The 25,000-nt window shown below is 47.0% G+C and overlaps 1 protein-coding gene across 1 annotated transcript in view; it reads left to right on the forward strand.

The window, feature by feature from the left end:
- Positions 1-25,000, forward strand: part of LOC125293329 (protein kinase C zeta type-like) — a 153,173-nt gene that overhangs the window by 79,679 nt on the left and 48,494 nt on the right. Inside the window, exons 6-9 of the mRNA XM_048241197.1 lie at positions 17,185-17,316; positions 20,085-20,175; positions 22,608-22,657; positions 24,986-25,000. The exon at positions 24,986-25,000 is cut by the window's right edge and continues 174 nt beyond it. Of these exons, the coding sequence (XP_048097154.1) occupies positions 17,185-17,316; positions 20,085-20,175; positions 22,608-22,657; positions 24,986-25,000 (288 nt within the window). The remainder of the gene's footprint in view (positions 1-17,184; positions 17,317-20,084; positions 20,176-22,607; positions 22,658-24,985) is intronic.

A 25,000-nucleotide genomic window follows, 5' to 3' on the forward strand; every position in this document is an offset into this window, starting at 1 on the left:
GATGCTATGAAGTTTTGGCTTATTGCTATAAAAGTCACTTTTAGTAGAAAAAGTAGGTCATGTTCCTTTCAGATATGTCTCTCACATTCTCTCCCGCTTCCTCCATCTCTCTCTCTCTCTCTCTCTCTCTCTCCATCTCTCTGTCTCTCTCTCTCTCTCTCTGTCTCTCTCTCTCCATCTCTCTGTCTCTCTCTCCATCTCTCTGTCTCTCTCTCTCCATCTCTCTGTCTCTATCTCTCCATCTCTCTGTCTCTCTCTCCATCCTCTCTCCATCTCCCCCATCTCTCTGTGTCTCTCTCTCTCCATCCTCTGTCTTCTCTCTCCATCTCTCCATCTCTATCTCTCCATCTCTCCATCTCTGTCTCTCTCCATCTCTCCATCTCTGTCCCTCTCTGATCTTTGGTTGCAGTTTGCTGGGTTTTTTTTTTTTTAGCCCCATTCAACATTCAAGAGAGAAGAGACAACCATAGACTGCCAATGTCCTCCCCAATTTCCCCCCAGCAGAATGACACCCCGCTGCTGAAACACTCGCTGGCTCAGCTCTTGTTTATGGAAGGGAAATAAAAGCTGTTCTTGTTATGGGGTGTTAAGTGGAACCCTTCCAGTTGAGCTTAATGCCTCTTCTCCAGAGAGGACTGTCAGAAGTTTATCTTCTGGTAAATAATGCATTTTAAATCAAATGATTTAAAACACACACACACACACACATATACTGTTTTTTTACTAGCCCCAGTGCTGCAGTGTGTACTGTGATTTAGAAAGTATTTAGAATACACACACACAGAGACACAGACACACACACACACACACACACACACACACACACACACACACACACACACACACACACACACACACACACACACACACACACACATTTGAGAGACATCAGAGAGAGGAGAGAAAATCTTTGTGAAGGAATTCATGGCTCCAGTTCAAAGAGACTCCATCATCCGGTCATTAACAGTCACAGTAGCACCTGTCAAACAGCCAGGCTCTCAAGGCCAACCCCCCACAGAACAGCCCAGAGAGGGAACACCAGGTGAGGGAGAGAGAACCAGGGAAATACACAGACAGGTCTCAGAACAGCCCAGAGAAACAACAAGAGGGAGAGAACCAGGGAACACACAGACAGGTCTCAGAACAGCCCAGAGAGGGAACACCTGGAGAGAACCAGGGGAACACACAGACAGGTCTCAGAACAGCCCAGAGAGGGAACACCTGGAGAGAGAACCAGGGGAACACACAGACAGGTCTCAGACAGCCCAGAGAGGGGAACATCTCAGAACAGCCCAGAGGGGAACACCTGGAGAGAGAACCAGGGGAACACACAGACAGGTCTCAGAACAGCCCAGAGAGGGAACACCTGGAGAGAACCAGGGGACACACAGACAGGTCTCAGAACAGCCCAGAGAGGGAACACCTGGAGAGAACCAGGGAACACACAGACAGGTCTCAGAACAGCCCAGAGAGGGAACACCGAGGAGGAACCAGGAACACACAGACAGGTCTCAGAACAGCCAGAGGAGGGAACACCGGGAGAGGAACCAGGGGAACACACAGACAGGTCTCAGAACAGCCCAGAGAGGGAACACCTGGAGAGAGAGAGGGAACCAGGGGAACACACAGACAGGTCTCAGAACAGCTCAGAGAGGGAACACCAGGAGAGGGAGAGAGAACCAGGGGAACACACAGACAGGTGCGAGGGCTGTTCGAGATCACACAGACCCAAAACCTACACCAGAGAACGTGCTACAGTACATGGAGAATAATACAGGCAGTGGAGAAAACACACACACACACACACACACACACACACACACACACACACACACACACACACACAAAACACACACACAAACACACACACACCACATACACACATACACACACACACACACCACACACACACACACACACACACACACACACACACACACACACACACACACCACAGACACACACACACACAACGCAGACACACACACACATACACACACGTGCGCGCACACATACACACACGCACGCATGCACAGACAGACACACACACACACACACACACACACACACACACACACACACACACATACGCGCATGCACACACACACACACACACACACACACAGGTGTGCACACACACACACACACACACACACACACACACACACACACACACACACACACACACACCATCCTGTCTCTGGGATGTAGCCAGGTGCCTCATTAAGGGGATGTTATTGGCTTCTGCTTCTGGCTGCGCTGCATTGATCAGTGGAATGGGATGTTCCATATCCACAAAGTATCGGAATCCTGGAAGACTCTAAATGGTGTGCAGCTCTCAGTTCTCTCTCTCTCTCTCTCTCTCTCTCTCTCTCTCTATTTCACACACAGACACTGTACTTCACAGCCATCCATGATTTCATCTCTCTGGGGTCATTAGCCTTGTCATTTGTCACTTCCTCGATTAGATGTGTGTGTGTGTGTCTGGAATGGATGAGAGGGAAGTGTGATGTCTAGCCTCAGAAATACAGTATGATGGGGTGGTTATGGTATGAAACTGATTCAATTCAATTCAATTCAATTCAATTCAATCTGTTCTATATGTTATGAAATCTATTCAAGATAGAATATTGGTTTAGGTGTGGGTATCCAGCTTGTCATGACTTGTGTGTTTATAGTGCTGTTTATAGGTATATGTTCAGCTTGTCATTGAGTGTGTCTGTGTGTGTATGAGTGAGTGAGTGAGTGAATGACTGTGTGTGTGTGTGTGTGTGTGTGTGTGTCTGTGTGTGTGTGTGTGTGTGTGTGTGTGTGTGTGCATCCTCTATTAGGCAGGACACACCCATTGTACGTCATTGTAGAGCTCCTGCTCTTCCCTACAGAATAGCTCTGCACTAAAACACTGTCAGTTAGGGGAGGAGGGATACATGATGAAGGATATAGACAAAGAGCAGGATGGAGGGAGAGTTATAGAGAGAGAGAGAGAGAGAGAGAGGATATAGAGAGAGAGAGGGAGGCAGAGAGAGAGTGGAGAGAGAGAGAGAGATGTGGAGAGAGAGAGAGAGGGAGGAGAGAGGAGAGAGAGAGAGAGAGAGATAGAGAGAGGAGAGAGAGAGGATAGAGAGAGAGAGATGTGGAGAGAGAGGATAGAGGGAGAGAGATGTGAGAGAGAGAGAGAGAGAGAGAGAGAGAGAGAGAGAGAGGGAGAGGAGGAGAGAGAGAGGGAGAGAGAGAGAAATGGGAAAGAGAGATGTAGGAGAGAGAGAGGAGAGAGAGAGAGAGGAGAGAGAGAGAGAGAAACGGGAGAGAGAGAGAGAGAGAGGGAGAGAGAAATGGGAAGAGAGAGATGAAGAGTGAAGAGGCAGAGGAGAGAGAGAGAGGAGAGAAATGGGAAGTGTGAAAATGACAATGTGTGGTAGTGACATTTTTTTTCACCAAAACGCCAGCGACACATCCTTTCTACACTCACACACACCTCCCGACACGCACAGACACTCCCATTGACACGCCAGCACACTCCCGCACACACACAATATAGACCCAGACACCTGTTAGCGTCTCCACACACCGTATTCAAACTTTTTTCCTTTTAGCGCGGCTATCGCTGAAAAGGCACACGTCCACAAACACACACATTTCTCAGTTAAAACATGTACTTACCATCGTTGCGGCAACAACCAGGTACCAGTTGTCTCGTCCCATATTCCACTTTCGCCCACAACAATAGTTCACTGCACTACAAACAAACATTTCTCACTCACGCTGCCAATGGGTGTTCCATCAGAATGGTCCGTGGGGAAACCGGAGTTTTGCGGAACCACGTTCTTAACCACTGTCCGGTTCAGTGGCGCAAACTTTGTTTGTCATGGTGGCGATGGTGATATGTAAGTAATTGTTTTGTAGCTTTTATTTCATGCATACAGTATACTAAAATAAGTAAATATGGGATGTATATTTTCTACTTTTTAAAAGCTATTTTCTGGGGATATTTGTATGTACTTCCAAGTGTGTGTTTTTAAAGGTTTTGGTAATGCCATTTTCGGTTGGTTTATTGTCTGTCCAATCGCTGCTCGGGTAGATTGTGAGCCCTTCAAAAGGGCAGGGTTTTTCATTGGGGGAGAGAGCAAGGGGAAGCACGTTGCTGTGAAGCTGTGCAGTGAAGGGAAGTGAAGTGCAAAGCAAGAAAAAAAGTGATCGTTCTTCTAACAGTCTTTTGTTGTAATTATATTTGTGTTGCCTGATTGAGGCCGGTTTTGTTTTCCGTTTATTCTCAGTTTTTGTTTCTTTTTGGTTAATCACTGCTACTGCACTGTAAAATAAAACTCGCACCCGCTTCACTTTAGTCTTGAGTTGCCCTAGTCGTTTTTCTTTGGCGGTCATCCTGATATGAGAGAGGGGGTGGGCCTCCTCAATCTCACAGGTGGTGTCAGAAGTGGCGACAGTGGCGCCTCGAAAGAAGACGTTGAAGAAGACGACAGGCAGACTGCCAAGCATGGCATATCGGCGTCTACCCCGAGATGCCACGGAGGGACACACAGCTGAGGAGGAAGAGGAGCATCCAGATGCTGGTGAGCAGACAGAAGGTGCCAAGGGTGGAGCAACGGCAGTTCCACAGATGCTGGACATGGGTGTGCTCTTCAATCTCCTTCAGCAGTCCATTCAAGACCAGCAGCAGGAGGCCCTCAAGCAAGAAAGGCGATGGCGCAGTGTGCAGATCCAGCTGAACAATGTCCACGATGAGCTGGAGAGGGAACGGCGCAGTCCAGCAGAGTGGCGAAGGCAACCAGGTGATGACGGCGCCAGAGATCCACTGCAGGATGGACCATCGCGCAACTTGGTAGTGCCACCCCCAGGCTTCCAAGCAGCCGCAGCAGCAGCCGCAGCAGCAGAACCAGCGCCAGCACCAGAAGGGCCAGTTCCAGTGCCAGTACCAGCACCAGCAGCCCCAGTGTCTCCTGTGGCAGCTCCTAGATGGCCTCCAGCACGGCAAGCAGTGCCACCCCCGCATCTGGCCCAGCCGGATGACTCCAGTTTCTTGGACAAGGGCCACAGTGCCGGCTCGGCGAGGGGATGACGTCGAACAATACCTGATGACATTTGAGAGACTCGCCACGCCTACAGATGGCCAAGAGCTGATTGGGCCGTTTACCTGGTGCCGTGATCTTACAGGTAGAGCCCGAAAGCAGCATAATGTGGGCAATGGACATGCAAAACGCCATGGAGTATGACCAAGTGAAGACGGGCTATCCTGGCTAAATATGAAATTAATGGAGAGACTTACCGACAAAGGTTCCGGATCCAGACTGAGAGCAGGAGAGACCCCACGGGAGCTGTATGACCGCCTGAGGGACCTCTACAGGAAGTGGGTGAGACCAGCAGAGAAGACGGTGGAGCAGATAGGAGAGCTCTTCATTCTGGAGCAGTATCTGCGCACCCTAGCCCCTGACATCCGGGTCTGGGTCAAAGAGCACAACCCAGCCACAGGCCAGAAGGCGGCAGAACTGGTGGAGGCGTTCCTGGCAGCTCGACCTGGACCAAAGACGTTCCGCAACCAGAACTTCAACCGGCCAGCCGCGGGCGGTAAGTCTGGTGTTCCTGGTGGGGGAGTTGGTCCTAGGGGGTTAGGACAGGTCAGAGCACCACAGCACACCTACACTTCACCCTACACCACACCACCAAGGCCACCTACACGTCCCTACACCCCGCCACCTAGACACCCAGCCCCTACAGCTACACCACCAAGACCACATGTGTTATGTCACCACTGCAGTAAACCCGGTCACATTGCCCGAGATTGCCCAGTAAGGAAAGGCCATGGGTCCGGCTTTTGTAGTGTGTTAAGACCCGAAGAGGGAGCTGACGATGCATTGTCCAGAGTACAAACAGTCCCTGTAACTGTGAATGACATGTCTACACATGCACTCCTGGACACTGGTAGCACACACACTCTAGTCCAGCCACACCTCATAGACACATCAGAGGATTTGGGGAAAGGGCAGCTGAGAGTGTGTTGTGTTAATGGAGATGAACATGTGTACCCAGTTGCTGACATTAGACTGGAAGTTCAGGGCAAGCTTTTGTTGAGAGCAGGCATTGTGAGTGGGCTACGCTTATCCTGTAGTGTTGGGGCAGGATGTTGTGATTTTGCCTGAGCTTGTGCAGTCAGTGCAGCCAGTCAGCATGGTGGTGACCAGAGCGCAGGCTAAGCAGTCAGCAGATGATGAAGCAACGAAGGCTGTCTGTGATATGTTGCCATACAGTCAGACTGACATTGACCTGGATATTGACCTCCCTGCAGTATATAAAACGCCTAAGACACGCAGACAGCGCAGGCTAGCTAAAATGCAGGGGACAACAGAGAAATCTGTAAGCCAACTACCAAAGCCGGATGGTGATTTGAAAGATGTGTGGAAGCCACCGAAAGTAATTTAAGGGGACTTACAGAAAAGTGATGAGTCGTTGAAAAATGCTTTCTCTAAGGTTACTGAGATTGATGGTGTTAAGACAGGAGAGTCTGCTGATCTTAATGAGGAGTTTTATTTTGTCAAAGATGACTTGCTGTACCACCAACCAAAAGATGCCGCTGTTGAGCAGATTGTTGTCCCAAAATGTCTCCGAGATAAGGTGCTGTGTTTGGGGCATGACATACCATGGGCAGGACACCTGGGCACTGTTAAGACACTGGAGAGGATAGCGCAGCGTTTTCACTGGCCAGGCATGTACACTGATGTCCTACGTTACTGTCGTTCATGTTCCATCTGTCAACTGACCAGTAAACACAAAGCTAAACCTTCCCCTTTGCATCCACTACCCATCATTGGTGTTCCCTTTCAGAGGTTAGGGATGGATATAGTGGGACCCCTTGAGAGAACACGCTCAGGTCACAGATTTATCCTTGTAATGTGTGACTATGCAACACGCTACCCCGAAGCATTCCCACTACGCAAAATCACAGCAGGTTCAGTTGCACGTGCGCTTCTCCAACTGATCTCTAGGGTAGGCATACCACACGAAATCCTCACTGACCAAGGTACCGCATTTCTGTCAAAAACATTGAGGCAAGTTTATAGTTTACTGGGAATTAAGGGGATAAGGACCACTCCCTACCATCCCCAGACTGATGGGCTGGTGGAGCGGTATAACCAGACCCTGAAGGCCATGCTCAAGAAGTTTGTATGACAATGGCAAAGACTGGGACCAGTGGTTGCCATACCTCCTGTTTGCCTACAGGGAGGTACCACAGGCATCCACTGGTTTCTCCCTCGCTCGAAGCTCCTGTATGGGCTTGGTCCGGGGCCCACTGGATCTTCTGCACGACACCTGGGTGACTCCGAAACCCCAGGAGCAGGACGGTGTGCTCTCGTATGTCTTGAAGATGCGACAGAAGATGGAGGAGATGGCGACCATCGTGGAGGACAACATGACAAAGGCCCAGCAGACCCAGGCTCGGTGGTATGACCAGAGGGCGAGGCAGAGGAGCTTCGCGCCTGGGCAGCAGGTCCTGCTGTTGCTGCCGACCACCGAGAATAAGCTGCTGGCCCGGTGGCAAGGACCGTACCGGGTGACACGTCAGCTGGGGCCTGTGACGTATGAGCTGGAGATGCCGGGGCGTCGAAAGACCAAGCAGGCGTTCCACGTAAACCTGCTCAAGGAGTGGCGGGACCGGGAAGAAGTGCCCAGTCAGCAGCTGATGGTGCAGGATGTGCAGGGTGATGTAGAGCCACCAGAGCAGTTCTTCCCGTCAGCAGTTTCACCAACTGACCCTGAGATTTCCCACTTGACGCCTTCAGCAGGCGCAGGGAAGTGAAGGCCATCATTCCTCCTGGCCTGTTTTCTGAGCAGCCGGACGGACGCAGCTGGTGGAACACGCCACCTGCTGCTGGAGGACACTACGCCAGTGCGGCAACGCATGTACCGCATCCCAGAGCGGCTGCTTCCCACTCTGCAGGAGGAGCTGGAGGTGATGAAGCAGCTGGGCGTGATCGAGAGGTCCAGCAGCAGCTGGAGCAGTCCAGTTGTGCTGGTCCCTAAGAAGGACGGGGAGCATACGCTTCTGCATTGACTTCAGGCAGTTGAACGCACAGTCCACTTTTGACGCCACCCAATGCCCAGGCTGGAGGACCTGATCGAGGGGCTTGGGAGGGCCCCTACATCACCACGCTGGACCTCTGCAGGGGGTATTGGCAGGTGCCCCCTGGCAGAGGAGGCAAAGCAGTACACAGCCTTCAGACTCCGCAGGGGCTGTACCCAGTTCACCACCATGCCCTTTGGCTTGCAGGGGCCAGCAACCTTCCAGAGGCTGATGGACCCGGTCCTGGAGAGGCACGGGCGGTCACGCAGCCGCCTATCTGGATGACGGGGTGGTCTGGGCCCACCTGAGTGAGCACCTTGAACACCTGGGCAAGGTGTTCCGGCCGGATCAGCGAGGCTGGGCTGACCATTCAGCCGGTGCTCTCTGGCCCAGCAGGAGGTGCGATACCTGGGCCACATCATCGCAAAGGGGTCATTAGGCCCCAGAAAGACAAAGTTGGGGCGGTCCGAGACTGTCCTCGGCCAAAGACAAAGAAGGACGTCCGATCTTTCTTGGGTCTCGCCGGTTGGTACCGGAGATTCATACCCAACTTCGCTTCCTCGCTGCACCCCTCACAGACCTGACTCGCAAGTCGGGTCAGCCAAGGTCGAGTGGGGAGAGGTGCACGAGCGGGCTTTCCAGGACCTGAAAGGGGCTCTGGTTGCTGAGCCTGTTCTACAGAGCCCAGATTTTGAACAGACATTCACAGTTCAGACTGATGCCTCTGGGGTTGGGCTGGGGGCAGTCCTTCTTCAGGGGGAGGCGGAGCAGCAGAAGCCGGTGGCTTATATAAGCCGCAAGCTCTTCCCTCGCGAGACCAGGTACTCTGTGGTGGAGCTTGAGTGCCTGGCTGTAAAGTGGGCACTAGAGACCTTTAAATACTACCTGCTGGGTAGAGACTTTCTTTTGGAGACTGATCACAGGGCCCTACAATGGCTGGGCCGAATGAAAGACTCGAATGCTCGAATCACTCGGTGGTTTTTGTCGTTGCAACCTTTTAGGTTTACTGTGAGGTACAGGGCGGGGTCACAGAACCCTGTTGCGGACTTCCTGTCTCGCCACCACCATGGCGAGCCAACAGAAGGGGGAGGAAATGTGAAAAATGACAATGTGTGGTAGTGACATTTTTCACCAAAACGCCAGCGACACATCCTTTCTACACTCACACACACCTCCCGACACGCACAGACACTCCCATTGACACGCCAGCACACTCCCCGCACACACACATAGACCCAGACACCTGTTAGCCGCCTCCACACAATCAGATTCAAACTTTTTCCTTTTAGCTGGCTATCGCTAAAAGCAGCACACGCCACACACACACATTTCTCAGTTAAAACATGTATTTACCATCGCTATGAAAGCAACGCAGGTACCAGTTGTCTCGTCCCATATTCCACTCGCAACAATAATAGTTCACTGCACTACAAACAAACATTTCTCACTCACCGCTGCCAATGGGTGTTCCATCAGAATGGTCCGGGGGGGAAACCGGAGTTCTTTAAGGAACCAATGTTCTTAACCACTGTCCGGTTCAGTGGCGCAAACTTTGGTTGTCATGGTGGCGATGGTGATATGTAAGTAATTGTTTTGTAGCTTTATTTCATGCATACAGTATACTAAAATAAGTAAATATGGGATGTATGTTTTCTACTTTTAGAAGCTATTTTTCTAGATATATTTGTATGTACTTCCAAGTGTGTGTTTTTAAAGGTTTTGGTAATGCCATTTTCGGATTGGTTTATTGTCTGGTCCAATCGCTGCCTCGGTAGATTGTGAGCCCTTCAAAAGGGCAGGGTTTTCATTTGGGGAGAGAGTAGGGGAAAGCACGCTTGCTGTGAAGCTGTGCAGTGAAGGAAGTGAAGTAAAGTAAGTGCAAGAAAAAGTGTGATCGTTCTCTAAACAGTCTTTTGTTGTAATTATATTTGTGTTGCCTGATTGAGGCCGGTTTTGTTTTCCGCTTATTCTCAGTTTTGTTTTCTTTTGTTAATCACTGCTACTGCACTGTAAATAAAACTCGCGACCATTTCACTTTAGTCTTGAGTTGCCTAGTCGTTTTCTCTTGCGGTCATCCTGATATGAGAGAGGGGTGGGCAAGCCTCAATCTCACAGGAAGAGAGATGTAGAGTGAGAGAGGGAGAGAGAGAGAGAGAGGGAGAGAGAGAGAGAGACAGGAGAGAAATGGGGAAGAGAGATGCAGAGGAGAGAGAGAGAGAGAGAGAGAGAGAGAGAGAGGAGAGAGAGAGGGAGGGGAGAGAGAGAGAGAGAGAGAGAGAGGGAGAGAGAGAGGAGAGAGAGAGAGACCTCAACTAGACCATCTTCAAAGTTCTGCCAGACCTGGGCCCTGGCTGTTAACACAAATAAACAAAAATATTAATCTTCCAAAAAAAAGATCCGATAACGGGAAGTCAACCCATATTTAGATTAGGACCTAATGAAGTCTAACATGCACCAGATTACACCTACCTAGGCCTTAGAATAAATACAAAGGATCATTCAACATGGCAGTGAATGAATTAAGAGACAAGGCACGCAGGGCTCTTCATGCCATAAGAAGACAAATTCCCTTCAAATCCAAATCTGGCTAAAACTGTTCTCATCAGTAATAGAACCAATTGCCCTTATGGCAGTGAAGTGTGGGGCCCACTTGGAAATCATCAGGACCTAGATAAATGGGAAAAACACCCAGTTGAGATCCTGCATACTGAATTTTGTAAAGCCATTCTAAAAATCCACCGCACACAACTAATAACGATGTAGGGCAGAACCAGGGCCAATACCCTCTGCTGATAAAAAATTCAGAAAAGGGCAAACAAGTTCATAAAACATGTAAGTCTGAGTGACCCAAACTCATTCCACTATAAAGCCCTGAAACACCAAGAGTTGAGCAAAGATAACTCCCCCCTACCAACCTGGTCTTCAGTCACCCTCCTCCAGAGACATCCAACACTTTAAAGGCCAAATACCAGGCCACATCCACACAAAATGTTTGGATTAACCAAAACCCCCAAAACCTAAAAATATATTTATGACGAATATTGGCAATCTAAAACACAATCCCAAAGCAAAATGCAATGCTATCTGACCCTAAACAGGAAATATACACTTGCACATTACCTAACAAAAATAAAAGAGACAAATTTGAGATGCACACTAACGAAATACAGACTCATTGAACACCGTTTAGCCATAGAAACAGGGAAGACACAAAAGACATGGCTTCCAAAAGACGAAATGCCTATGCTAGCAGTGCAGAGATGATGTTGTTGAAACTGAATTACACTTTTAACTGAATGCCCAAAATTTGAATCAATTCAAGAATAAATACTTCCCAAAAAATGAAAGAAAAAATCCCTAATTTCTATGACCTACCAAACCCTAATAAAATACTATACCTATTGGGAGAAGACACAGACAGCTGTATTACTGCTGCCCAATATGTCCTTGCCTTTCACCAGCTGAGAGACACTGAGTGATTTTTTGTATGCATGTACATGTGACACACACAGACACACACACACACACACACACACACGCACCCTCTCTCACAGCCACAGCCACATACACCTCTCCTCACAGCCACAGCCACATACACTAACTCAACACAGTCCCCCATGTTGTATATATACTGTACCATACTTGAAGTTTCTACTCAGTCCACTTTAGATTTGTGCCCTGATGTATTGTATGTCTGTAAGTTTGTTGCCTATGTTGAGTCACTCAGAACTTGAACTCAATATGTTGTACTCAGACACAGACAAAAAAAAAAAATATATATATGTTCTTTACACTTTGTCCATGTACCCCTATCCCTTTGTACCTGTATAATTGCTTAGATCCTGATACTGTACTTTTATGTAACAATTGCTTTGGCAATACAAGTGTCATATTTGTCATGCCAATAAAGCACCATTTGAATTTGAATTTGAATTTGAGAGAGAGAGAGAGAGAGAGAGAGAGAGAGAGAGACAGGAGAGAAATAGTGTGTCCACTAATGACCATAATGAGTAATGAGTGCTGACATACATCACTCCTCTAGCGCTGTCCTGTCCCAATTGCACACTGTGTGTGTGTGTATGTGTGTGTGTGCATTTGTGTGTGTGTGTGTGTGTGTCTGTGTGTGTGTGTGTGTGTGTGTGTGTTTGTGAGCTTTAAACATACACAGAAAGCACTTCAGCTGCTCAGCTTGTTTTTGTGTGTGTGTGTGTGCGTGCGTGTGCTCCTGAGCGTGTGTGTGTGTGTGTTTGTATGTGTTTGTGTGTGTGCAGAAAGTGAGTCTTCAGCCTTGACTATCTCTAGCTTTGCTAAGCGGCAGACCTTTAAAGATGAGTCACTGATGAGAGGGAGGGAGGGAAGGAGGAGAGGGGATGGAGAGAGAGGAAGAGAAAGGGAGGGAGAGAGGGAAGGATGAGAGGGAAGGAAGAGATGGAGGGAGAGAGGGGAGGATGAGAGGGAATGAAGCGAGAGAGAAAGGGAGAGGGAAGGCTAATATCAAGCCTTCTCATCTTCTCATCTCTGCAGCAGTCACTGAGGTTACAACTGACATGGCTCTTTGAACACACTGCTCTTTTTCCCTATTTAAGGCCAGAACACACACACACACACACACACACACACACACACACACACACACACACACACCTAGCACGTAAGCACACATACACACATGCACACACCTACACACACACACACACACACACACACACACACCAGAAGTGGCTGCGGCATCTGTTAAAAGCCTGTTTGGAGAGCTGCACTTTCAGAAGCGCTGATAGTTCAGAAATGTGCCTTCTTTCTAATTATAACTCCTCAAGGTCTCAATGATTTCACTCTTACACGCACACACACACACACACACACACACACACACAAACATACATACACACACACACACACACACATACACACACACACACACACACACACACACACACACACACACACACACACACACACACACGCTTAGAGTCATTTTGATTACATCACTGAAAACTGGAAGATTTAGGAAATTTGGCCGGATAACTCAGTGTTTTACCGTAATCTGATAATCCAGAGCTCCTCCTCTGTAACGAAATCTTGTGGTTGGACAGGTCTTAAAACAAATTTATACCCAAGGTGACCTTTAGAGTCAAGTTTCTGTTAAACATACACACACACACACACACACACACAGACACACAGCACACCCTCATTGCATTATATGTTACATTTCTAATGGTCCAGACTGTTTTAGTCAGAGCAGAGCCAGATCTACACTCTAGCCATCCCTCCAAGACGGTGTGTGTGTGTGTGTGTGTGTGTGTGTGTGTGTGTGTGTGTGTGGTATCTGGTTCCTGATGCGTTTACTCTATTAGCTGTTTCCCAGAGATGTCTGGTTTGATGGCCCTACAGAGTGTACAGTATGTATCTTAGTGCTTCCTGGCAGTAGGCTGCTGTTATAGAGTGGTGTAATCTGGACCCAGAGATCGCACTCCCTCTGCAGAGGTTTAGTCCATCCAGCTGGACAGCAGAGTACGTTCCTGGGTGGAGTCAAACAATGAAACAGATTTTTGTTTTATCTCTGGACCTGGATCATTCAGATCCAGGCCGGTGCTACTTGCTAGCCTAATACTGCTCTTTTACTGAGTCACCTTCTAGCTAACACTGTAGTGCTAACTGCTAACTAATGCTGCTTTTCCTCAGGGCCATCTGGGACTGCTGTTCTGTTTATTGGTACTGCTGTTCTTGTTCACATGCTAACTGCTACTGCTGCTAGCTAGCTAACAGTGCTGTTCGTCAGCGTCAGCTGCTAGCTAACAGTGCTGTTCATCAAGGTCGCTTGCTAGCTAATAATGTTGTTCTTTATAGCTGGATTAGCCTTTAGGTCTGGTCTCTGTGCTGGTGTTTGAACAGAGGAAGGTGATTGTGGTTACACAACTCACCCCAGTGGAGCGGTGCGGAGACAAAGCCCTTTAATTAGCTGTTAGCCTGATGGCTGACCGTGCAGGGATGCTTAATACACTTTAAATGGGCACCGGGCTGCATGGTTGCAGAGCTGCTACACTAGCCTAGCAGCACCCTCCATACATCAAGAAGAGGAGGTGTGTGTGTGTGAGAGAGAGAGAGGGAGAGAGAGAGAGAATGGAGATAATGAGACTCACAGAGGGGATACAGAGAAAGAAAGGCATAGCCTACTGTGTGAAAAGGAGGAAGAGAAGGATAGGCAGGAGAGTAATATAACAAGATTTAAATGTAATATAACTAAGTATATAAGTATATAAGTATATAGTATATATAAGTATATAATTAAGTAATATAACAAGAGTTAAAAGGAGGAATGGGAGATGGAAAGCAGAGAGGTGGCAGATGGAGACAAGAAGTGAGTGATGAGTGGAGAACAAACAGATGATGGGGGGCAGAGATTGGGGAAAACAGAGAGGAAAGAGAGAGAGAGAAAGGGAGGGAGAGAGTGAGGGAGCAAGCAGACCCATGCAGTACTGTAGGTGAGATGGAGAGAGAGACAAGTTGATTTAGCGCATATCAGTCAAGTTGATTTATATAGCGCATATCATACACAAAGGTCATTCAATGTGCTTTATAAACAAAAGCAAACAGTAATAGAAAATGAAAGCATGGAAGGACAATAGTCAATACTTAGTGAGTAGTGAGTACTTAATCAACTTAGTGATAGTGATCCTAGTCAAACACCTAGTGAACAGCTGCACTCCATGGAGATTCGTGAAGTAGGCTAGCCCCGAATTGTGTGCGCACACATACAGAGAGATATACAGAGGGAAGGGGAGATAGTGGGTTGAGATGGACACAGTGGAGTGTGTGTGTGTGTGTGTGTGTGTGTGTGTGTGTGTGTGTGTGTGTGTGTGTGTGTGTGTGTGAGTGTGAGAGAGAGAGAGATGTGGATGAGCTAATTGTCACTAATGACCATGGTAATGAGAGCTGACATCCATCACTCTGCAGGTCTGACCCACTGGCAGAGAGAGAGAAGCTATCTGATGGGGAGGGAGAGAGTGATGGAGAGAGATGGGTGGGTGGAGGGAGCGGAGCGAGAGAATAGACGAGAGAGACAATGGATGAGAGATAGATGGAAAGAGAGAGTGAGAGAGAGAGAGAAAAGAGAAAGAGAGAGCGAAGGACAATAGAGAGATGCAGACCGTCTGGGAGTCTGTAGTGGGTCAGTCTGATTCCAATTAACTCAGAGCAGCACACAGCAGAGCACATCTGGCTCTGATGTGGCCCTGCTTCGGCTGGGATCCGGGAGCAGATCACATGTAATATACAGTGTCTGCTCTCTCCTTATTGACTTTATCACAAGCTAACGCTCAGCTCTGAGTCATAGAAACAAAGAGCCCTGAGCTGTCTGTCTGTCTGTCTGTGTCTGTGTGTGGGTTGTGTTTATGAGCAATTCTCCTACATCCATATGCAGGAGCCTTTTTATCTTTCCCTTCTCTCTTTTTCCTTCTTTCTCTTTTTCTTTCTCTCTCTCTCTCTCTGGGGCAGCCGTGGCCCACTGGTTAGCACTCTGGACTTGTAACCGGAGGGTTGCCGGTTCGAGCCCCGACCAGTGGGCCGCGGCTGAAGTGCCCTTGAGCAAGGAGCAACCCCTCCTGCTCCCCGCACCAAACCCCTCATTGCCAGGATTAGTGTGTGCTCAGACTGACCCACTACAGACTCCCAGACGGTGTATGCTGTGTGCTGTTTGTGTTTCACTAATTCACGGATTGGGTTAAATGCAGAGACTAAATTTCCCTCACAGGATCAAAAAAGTATATATACTTATACTTATACTCTCTCTCCCTCGCTCTTCTCTGTTCATCTGTGCCTGAAAGTGATTAGTTATCCTCTGAGGCTTAGATTTCTCCCTGTGTGACATGTGACAGTGCAGGAACTAAACTAAACTCACAGACAGACAGATGAGGAAGGAACTTATCCATGTGTCTAGATTGTTTCTATGTGTGTGTGTGTGTGCATGTGCAGGTGTATAGGTTGAGCTGTTTTTTCCCCTGCTGTAGTAGCAGCTGTCTCATGTCTCAGAGAGAAATGATTCGTAACAAAGAGATACAAATAGAAACCTGTATTTTAATGCATTCTTCACGTGCAGAACACCGTCATGATGCAGAACAGCCTGCTCGTCTTTCAGGTAGTGGCTCTTGACGAAGGACAGTGGCAGTCTAAGGGCTTGGGGTGGACGAAGGACAGTGGCAGTCTAAGGGCTTGGGGTTGACGAAGGACAGTGGCAGTCTAAGGGCTTGGGGTGGACACAAGCAGACCACAGAGACTGAAGAGCTCTGTCCATGTTATCATGGCCCACACCACACCACGCCACACCCATCTAGACGAGATGAGGTTGATAGTATTACCCACTGCTCTAGAGGCACCCACGCCAGACCTGTTCATTAGCCTGCTGCTCGCACGGTTAGTCACGGTCAAGACTGCCTGACCCTAATGGCTAATGGTATTCTAAGCATGATAAAGCTGTTAGTTATGGCCCAGTTATTCGAATGGACGAGGTGTATTCCATGAGTGCTGATATTTTAGCATTATAGCACTGTGACATTTTACTACATGCTCTTCAGAGAAGTGAACTGCAGACATGTTATGAGTGTTATGATTGGCTTTGCTTGGAATTGACAAATTGGTAGTAATGTGAATGGAAGAGAGGATCATGAATAGAACTCAAACAGTGTGATAACTAACTGATATAATGTTATTAGCCTGTAATGATTCTCTCTCTCTCTCTCTCTCTCCATTGCTCTACATTGCTGTACATTCTTCTCTCTTGACACATTGTTGGAACAGAGAGCCTCATGTCTACATACTCTAACTGTATGATGGTTGATATCATGTTATGTTATGTCATTTGCCTGCAATGATCTACTACAGTAATTTCCTGTGTATTAGCCACATTGTGTATTTATAAGCCGCAGGACAGTGTTTTATGCAAGTTAAAAAAAACAAAACCATATTAATAACATATTATAGTTAATAGTTGGGAAATTACGGTCCTGACTCTCTGTTCCTCTTTTTTCCCTCCTCTCACTCCATCTCTTTCACAACCTTTCCATCCATCTAACTATTCATCTCTCTATCTGTCCATCTCTCCCTGCCTCTCTCAGAAAGCGTACTGTGGCCACTGCAGTGAAAGGATATGGGGCCTGGGGAGGCAGGGCTACAAGTGTATCAACTGCAAACTACTGGTTCATAAGCGCTGTCACAAACTCGTCCCTCTGACCTGTCAAAGGCATATGGTGAGTACTGCAGGCACTGTACAAATGGACGCACACACACACTGTCTGTTTTTTGATAGTGACATACAGTACATTTATGTATATTACTGACAGTGCAGTGACATATCCCCTGTGTGTGTTTGTGTGTGTGTATGTGTGTGCCAGATTACTGTCAAAGTCAAAGTGCTTTATTGTCAATTTCTTCACATGTCAAGGCATACAAAGAGATCGAAATTACGTTTCCCACTATCCCACGGTGGAGACAAGACATATTTTACCAATTAGGTCCATAGACAAACATAACATTCAAGTAAACAATATAAAAAGTAAAAATAAGAAGGCACATACAATGAAGAAATAAGAGCAGCAAAATTTGGGTTGAAATTGTGCAATTGTGCATACAGTAGACAGTCAATATAATAGTGAAAAGTCAGGCCAATAAATGGCTGAGGTAGTTCTGTTTGACCTAAGTATGCAAGTGGCATAGTGGTGCAAGTTATGTAAGAGCAGCAGAAGTGTGTTCAGAAGTGTTTTCAGGACAACAACAAGTTGCAAAGTGTGCAAGTGTACAAGTGGAGTAGTGCAAGTGGAGTAGTGCAAGGCAGCCATTGTGGGTACAAAGTCCAGGATGTTATGTAGCTAAGGGTCGAGGGGGGAGAGAGTTCAGCATCCTAACAGCCTGGTGTATGAAGCTGTTGGTGAGTCTGGTGCTGTGGGAGCGCAGGCTTCTGTACCTCTTCCCAGAGGGCAGTAGATCAAACAAATTGTGAGCGGGGTGACTTGCATCACTCACAATTGTGGTCGCCTTGCGGGTGAGGTCGGAGGTGTAAATGTCCTTCAGGGAGGGGAGTGAAGCACCAATAATCCTTTCAGCTGTGTTCACTATGCGCTGCAGGGCTTTCCTGTTGTATTCAGTGCAGCTTCCACCCCACACAGCGATACAGCTGGAGAGGATGCTCTCAATGGTGCCTCGGTAGAATGTGGTCATGATGGCTGGTGGAGCACTTGCTCGCCTGAGTTTCCGCTTGGGAAGTACAGGTGGCTGAGCTTTCTTAGCCAGTGATGCAGTGTTGGTGGTCCAGGAGAGGTCTTCACTGATGTGCACCCCAGGAATTTGGTGCTGCTCACTCTCCCACCACAGCACCGTCGATGGTCAGTGGCAGGTGTTGGGTGTGACCTCTCCGGAAGTCAACAACAATCTCCTTGGTCTTGCTGACGCTTCAGCAGGAGGTTGTTGTCCCTGCACCACGTGGTCAGAAGGTCGACCTCCAACCTGTATTGAGTCTCGTCGCCCTTGGTGATGAGACCCACCAGAGTTGTGTCGTCAGCAAATTTCACTATGTGGTTGTTGCTGTAGGTTGCAGTGCAGTCATCGTCAGCAGGGTGAAGAGCAGCCCGACTGAGCACACAGCCTTGGGGGCCCCCGCGCTCAGTGTGATGCTGCTTGAGATATTATTGCCAACACGCACTACTTGAGGCCTCTGACAGAGGAAGTCCAGTAGCCAGTTGCAGAGGTAGGTACTGAGTCCCAGTTTGTCAAGTTTGCAGATGAGTTGTTGTGGTATTATGGTGTTGAATGCAGAACTGAAGTCTATAAACAGCAATCTCACATATGAGTCTCTTTTTCCAGGTGGGTGAGGGCTGGGTGGAGGGCAAAGCAGATTGCATCCTCTGTGGACCGTTTGGCTCGGTATGCAAACTGGAAGGGGTCCAGGGTGGGTGGGAGAATGGATTTGATGTGTGACATGACAAGCTGCTCAAAGCACTTCATGATGATGGGTGTCAGTGCCAAGGGGCGTAATCATTGAAGCAGGATGGAGCAGTTTTCTTCGCACAGGTATGATGGTGGCAGCTTTGAAACATGATGGGACGATGGCTTGCTTCAGGGAAGTGTTAAAGATGTCTGTGAAGACATCCTTAAGCTCCTCAGCGCAGTCCTTCAGCGCATCGACCTGGGATGTTGTCTGGGCCTGCTGCCTTTCGGGTGTTGATAGCAGCAAGTGTCCTCTTCACGCTTGTCGGCAGAGAGGCACAGGGGCTGCTCGTGTGGGGAGGGAGGGGTCTTCTGTGGCCAAGTGCTGTTTTGTGCTTCAAAGCCGCAAAAGAAGCCGTTCAGGTTGTTGAGCAGAGGGATGTTGCTCTCACAGCTCTGTGGCACGGGCTTGTAGTCCGTGATGGCCTGAATGCCCTGCCATAGGCTTTGTGTGCGTTCCTGCTGTCTTTGAAGTGGGTGGTTATCTTGTGAGTGTATTCCTTTTTGCTTCCTTGATGCCACGGGACAGGTTGGCTCTCGCTGTTCTCATGCCAGCTTCATCCCCAGCTCTGTAGGCTTTGTCTCTGGCCCTCAGCAGCCTGAGGACATCCCCTGTCAGCCATGGCTTCCAGTTAGCCCGAGTGATGATGTCTTTTGTGTGGGTCACATCATCAATGCACTTGGTGATGTAAGAGGTTACAGTGTCTGTATACTCCTCTATGTCTGTCTGGTTGTTGTAAGTGGCTGCCTGCTTAAACATTTCCCAGTCTGTTGTGTCAAAGCAGTCTTGAAGAGCATCAGAGGCTCCAGGCCACACTTTTACCTGCTTGCAAACCGGTTTGTTTGCTTTCACTCTTTGTCTGTATGCAGGCATTAGCATAACAGTGATATGGTCAGAAAGTACTGACAGTCACATACATGTGTGTGTGTGTGTGTGTGTGTGTGTGTGTGTGTGTGTGTGTGTGTGTGTGTGTGTGTGTGTGTGATCACTGACAGTGACGTACCACGTACCTGTGTGTGTGTGTGTGTTTGTCAGGATCCAGTCATGCCCTCCCAGGAACCCGTGGCTGACGAGCGGAGTGAGGAAATAGGGCGCCCCCCAGAGGACTCACAGGACACAGACGGAAGTAGGTCTCCCTCCCTCCCTCAAGGTCGTTCACTCCTTCATTCACTCGTTTGTTCCCTCTCTCTCTGCCACAGAAGAGTTTGCCCTCAGCCAGAGGCTATTTGTGTCTGTCTCTGTGTCTGTGTGTTTGTGCATAGTTTTAAATGTAAGGATGTGTGAGACTTTTTTGTTTTCATGAATGGGAGAAAAGACGTGTTTATGGGTGTGAATGTATGTGTGTGTGTGTGTGTGTGTGATTTAGAGTGTGTGTGAGAGACGGGGAGAACACTTGTGATAGTCAGATTTAGCTGCTGACCCAGTTGAGGGATGGCTAGATTGTTGCTTACTAATGAAATGATAGATTGTGATGCCACCTAGTGGACAAATTATGAACTTCATGTTATGTCCCAAGACTGCTTTTCAGACTGCTTTCAGACTGTTTCAGACTGCTCCCCTTTATATAAGATGTTAGTTAGCTAGTTTCATCTAATGGGGCATGTTTAATTTCTTCTATAAATTATTATGTTCTTTATTGCAGTTTTTCTCAGTCGCTTAAAGGTGCCATGTGTAAGAATTGAGGTAAAAATATCCAAAAAATGAGCTACACGCATCAAACGAATGAGAAGAAATAAGGGCGATGATGTCATTAAAAAAATGCCAAGGTATAGTGCTGCAGAGATATCAACCAGAATTAGCATGCTAAATTACTAGCCACAGCCCGACAGGTGTCATAATACCAGTTTCGGCCATGGGAGGCGGTATGCGGGCAACATAACCGCCAGCCAAACTGCAATACACGTTTCTCGGTTGTTATTCTAGGGTAGACCAACTCACGTTCTGGAGGTATACTGCCCCCATCTTTTATGGAATGTGGAGTATGAATTGATTTTTTGGCAGATATTACACATGGCACCTTTAACATTTACATTTGCACAACAGTTAGTGCAGTTCTCAAAACAATTAGAGTAAACTGCACTGCATAGTGCTTTACCTGCAAAAGTGTGTATCTTGCTCAAAATGCTTTATTTATGCCTCAAAAGCAAATATGTATACCAATGAAACTGTCAGTGCAATCAAAATGACAAGTCCTTTGTTTATGTTAAGATAGTCAAACTGTTTTGTCTTGTAAAGTTACACATTATTGTGTGTGAAGGGGATTTATTGCAAGAGAGTGGATATGTTTCAAAGTGTTTTTCTTTTGATAGTATAAATAAATAAAAGGCTTTTATAGCATTGTACAAATGAAAAATGACCAAGTAAAACATCCCTTGGTCAGAGCTGTGCACCACTGTACATCTCTCTATACACCCTGATGTTCCTGTGGTCAGGTCACATATATTTATATATGTTAGACAGACTATGACAACTAGTTATGACAACTATTTCAACACATTTGCATGTAATGACACGAACAATGAAATAAGGCCAATTTTGACCAACATGACATTAGCCATCGAAAATAAGTGAAAAAAGCAGACATTTGTACATAATCTAATTGCTAGTTGGGGAAAACTGCTGATAGATAGATAGCTAGATAGATAGATAGATACTGTTATTCATCCCGAGGGAAATTGTGTCAGAAGTCCCTCCACTCAGCGGCCATATTGCAATGCTTTTTGGGCACTCATCGGGCATCCTATTCTGCAGAAATGCGCTTGCGCAAGGCTTCACGACACCAACCTTGTTCCAGCGGCGAGTACACAACACATGATTGACACAATGTCTTCACAACACACCATTTGATTGGCTCAATGTATTCACATCACACCACATGATTGGCTCAATGTATTCACATGTCAACGTTTTGCAGAGGAAGGGGTGGGATATGTGTAGGCAACGGCCATATTGGCATTACAACTAACTCAATGCATTTCTATGGAGGATTTTTTGAGTGCTGTGTCTCCTCATTAGAAAGTCTCTGGTATAGAGCCCACACAAACGCCCGAAGCAGTGGGCAGCCATTGGTACTGTGCCTAGTGGGCATCCATTGGTACTGTGCCTGGGGAGCAGTGGGCATCCATTGGTACTGTGCCTGGGGAGCAGTGGGCAGCCATTGGTACTGTACCTGGGGAGCAGTTGGGGGTTAGATGCCTCACTCAAGGGCACCTCAGCCATGGTGGAAAGGAGAGAGTGCTGTTCAATCACTCCCCAGTCCACAATTGTTCTACCGGTCCGAAACCGGTCCTTTGGTCACCAGTCTAATTCTCACTCTTCACGGCTGTCTTGTATTTGCATACGGGAAGACTGTGAACACATACAGGATCTCACTGATTTGCAACTTCAAATAGGCCTATATTCATCAATGTAAATAAACACCATAACATTGAAAACACAACAGATTTGACGTGCGTGCGTGTGTGTGCGTGCGTGTGTGTGTGTGTGTGTGTGTGTGTGTGTGCTAAGGGAATACAGTGTGTGTTAAGTGTTTTCACACCCTTGTCTCCTCTCCTCCAGTCTTCTTGCCACACAACCGAACAGTGGACCAGACTGAAGACGACTCAGAGGTGAGGGCTAACACAAAGCAGTGCCAGTGACCAGCGCTGGACTCTCTTTAAAAGCACTAATGCAGGCCCCAGCTGTGGCACAACTGGCTGGGGTACATTTCACGCAGCTGCATGAATCACGAAAAGCATGAATGAAGTGGCCACTTCTAAATTGGACCCACTGGAATGTTGTATTTAATTATGGCTGTGTCTCAAACCCCCTACTTGCACACTTCAAATACTTAGTTAAAGTATATAGTTCAGATATTGGGACAATACTAACCATTGAAAAGTGGGCACAATGCAAGTAAGCGCTCAGTGCTACACTAGCAGTATACTGACGGAAGGATGCGATTTGAGACAGCCCATATCTATGGACCCTTTCAACAAGGTAAACAAAAACAATGCTTGAACGTTCTATTTGGGCCCCAATCTACTTCCTCTGCATTAAGATAACATATGGAATGTTAAAAAGGAAGTCTTGTGGGGCCAACTATGATGCTGATAATGGAACTCTCTTGAAAGGGTCCATATGTTTTTCACATCAGAACAACTTCACACTAACCACTGCACTCATCACTTAGGTCTGCAGAAGCACACTCAGCAAGCGTGACAACGGTTGGATGATTCAACATACTGTACAGTGCGCCCGGAAAGTTCTCAGACCCTTTCTAGTTTTCCACATTTTGATATGTTTCAGACTCATCTTAAAATGGATTTTTTTTTCTCATCAATCTACTGTACACACAATACAATCCAATACTCCAATCTACACACAATTCTTCAATACTGAGCCTCTCTCATCTTCACATAGGAACTCTGGATCTCATCTGGTTTTCACTCTGACATGCACCATCAACTGTGAGACCTTGTATAGACAAATGTGTGGCTCTCCTATTAATGTCCGATCAATTCATTTACGCACAGATGGATTCCAATCAAGTTCTAGAAGCATCTCAAGAGGCATTGATCGAAATAACATAGGACCTGGATACTTATGTAAATGGATTATTTCAGTCTTTTATATTTTGTACATTTACAAAACACTCCAAACACCTGCTTTTTTGCAGTATTGTGTCTATATTGACGAGAAAAAAAAAATAATTGAATACATCCCAAAGATGAGTCTAAAACAAAATGTGGCAAACATGAAATGGTCTGAAAACTTTCCGGACACACACGCGCAGACACACAGACAAGACAAATACTTTTTGCTTTATAGATAGTTATCACCCAGAGCGAAGACATACTTTTTTGAAGTAGATTGAAGTAGATCTTTTTTAAAAAGTTACCATCACCATTCCATATCAATGCTTATGAATGGTAATTATAACAACCATAGTAGGATGACGGTTGAGCCTGGAAGCAGGCTTTGCAACAATGGAATCAACTGCAAACAAGTTCCAAGTTCCAAGTTCCAAGTTCCACGCTATCACTATTATAGGACCAAAGAAAGTTGTGCAACAAACTGAACAAGTCGGCTTCTTTTTAAACAGTCCACTTGTTTCCTTTGCGTGGTCTAAAAGCATGACTATAGCCTATAGTGGCAATCGGGTGATAAGCGACTTGTCTTGGGCGGAGGCAACTCGTTCTTAGCCTCTTGTCCTTGTCCATTAATCCTGTATAACAGGACACCTCGGCGGCCGTTATCCCTTACATGATGGATGTAGCACTTCTTTGTATCAAGCAGAGTTCCTACAGGTGGCATTTGAAAACCTTGAGAGCTTGTGAATTGAAAAAAATAAAAACACATCAAGGGCTTGAAAGTTTTTGAAGAGAGACGTAGATGGGTTATTGAAGGTGCTTGAATTCACTTATTTTGTGTTAGAAAGGGCAAGAAACCACATAGCGTGCCATCACTGTAACACCATAACTGAGAAATCCTCCTTTTCATTTTTGTTTCTGAGTTTCTGAAAAGCCACCTAGCTTTTGTCTCTTTTGTGTTAGTTCCTAGAAATTCAGGGAATCGTTCCTGGAGAGTCCTTGAAAAGTCTTTGAATATAAATGTATGAGAAAGCGTGGGTACCCTGACAATGGATGAAGTTTGTCATTGGCAGCATTATGTTTTGTGATAGTTAGAAATAAGCAAGAATAGAACTCACACGTAAGTTCTGTTTTTGATCTTTCTGCACCTTTGCCACCGTAGACAAGGATGTGTTTGACTTTTTGAATATATATAAAAATCATTTGGTGCTGTAGAAGGATCATCGGCCTAAATATGAAATGGAACTGTCCGTGTGTGTGGTTGTGTGTGTGTGTGTGTGTGTGTGTGTGTGTGTGTGTTGTGTGTGTGTGTGTGTGTGTGTGTGTGTGTGTGTGTGTGTGTGTGTGTGTGTGTGTTTGTTACAGGAGCTGAAGGCAGTG

This window comes from Alosa alosa, chromosome 4 (assembly GCF_017589495.1).
Source record: "Alosa alosa isolate M-15738 ecotype Scorff River chromosome 4, AALO_Geno_1.1, whole genome shotgun sequence".
Classification (NCBI taxonomy): domain Eukaryota; kingdom Metazoa; phylum Chordata; class Actinopteri; order Clupeiformes; family Clupeidae; genus Alosa; species Alosa alosa.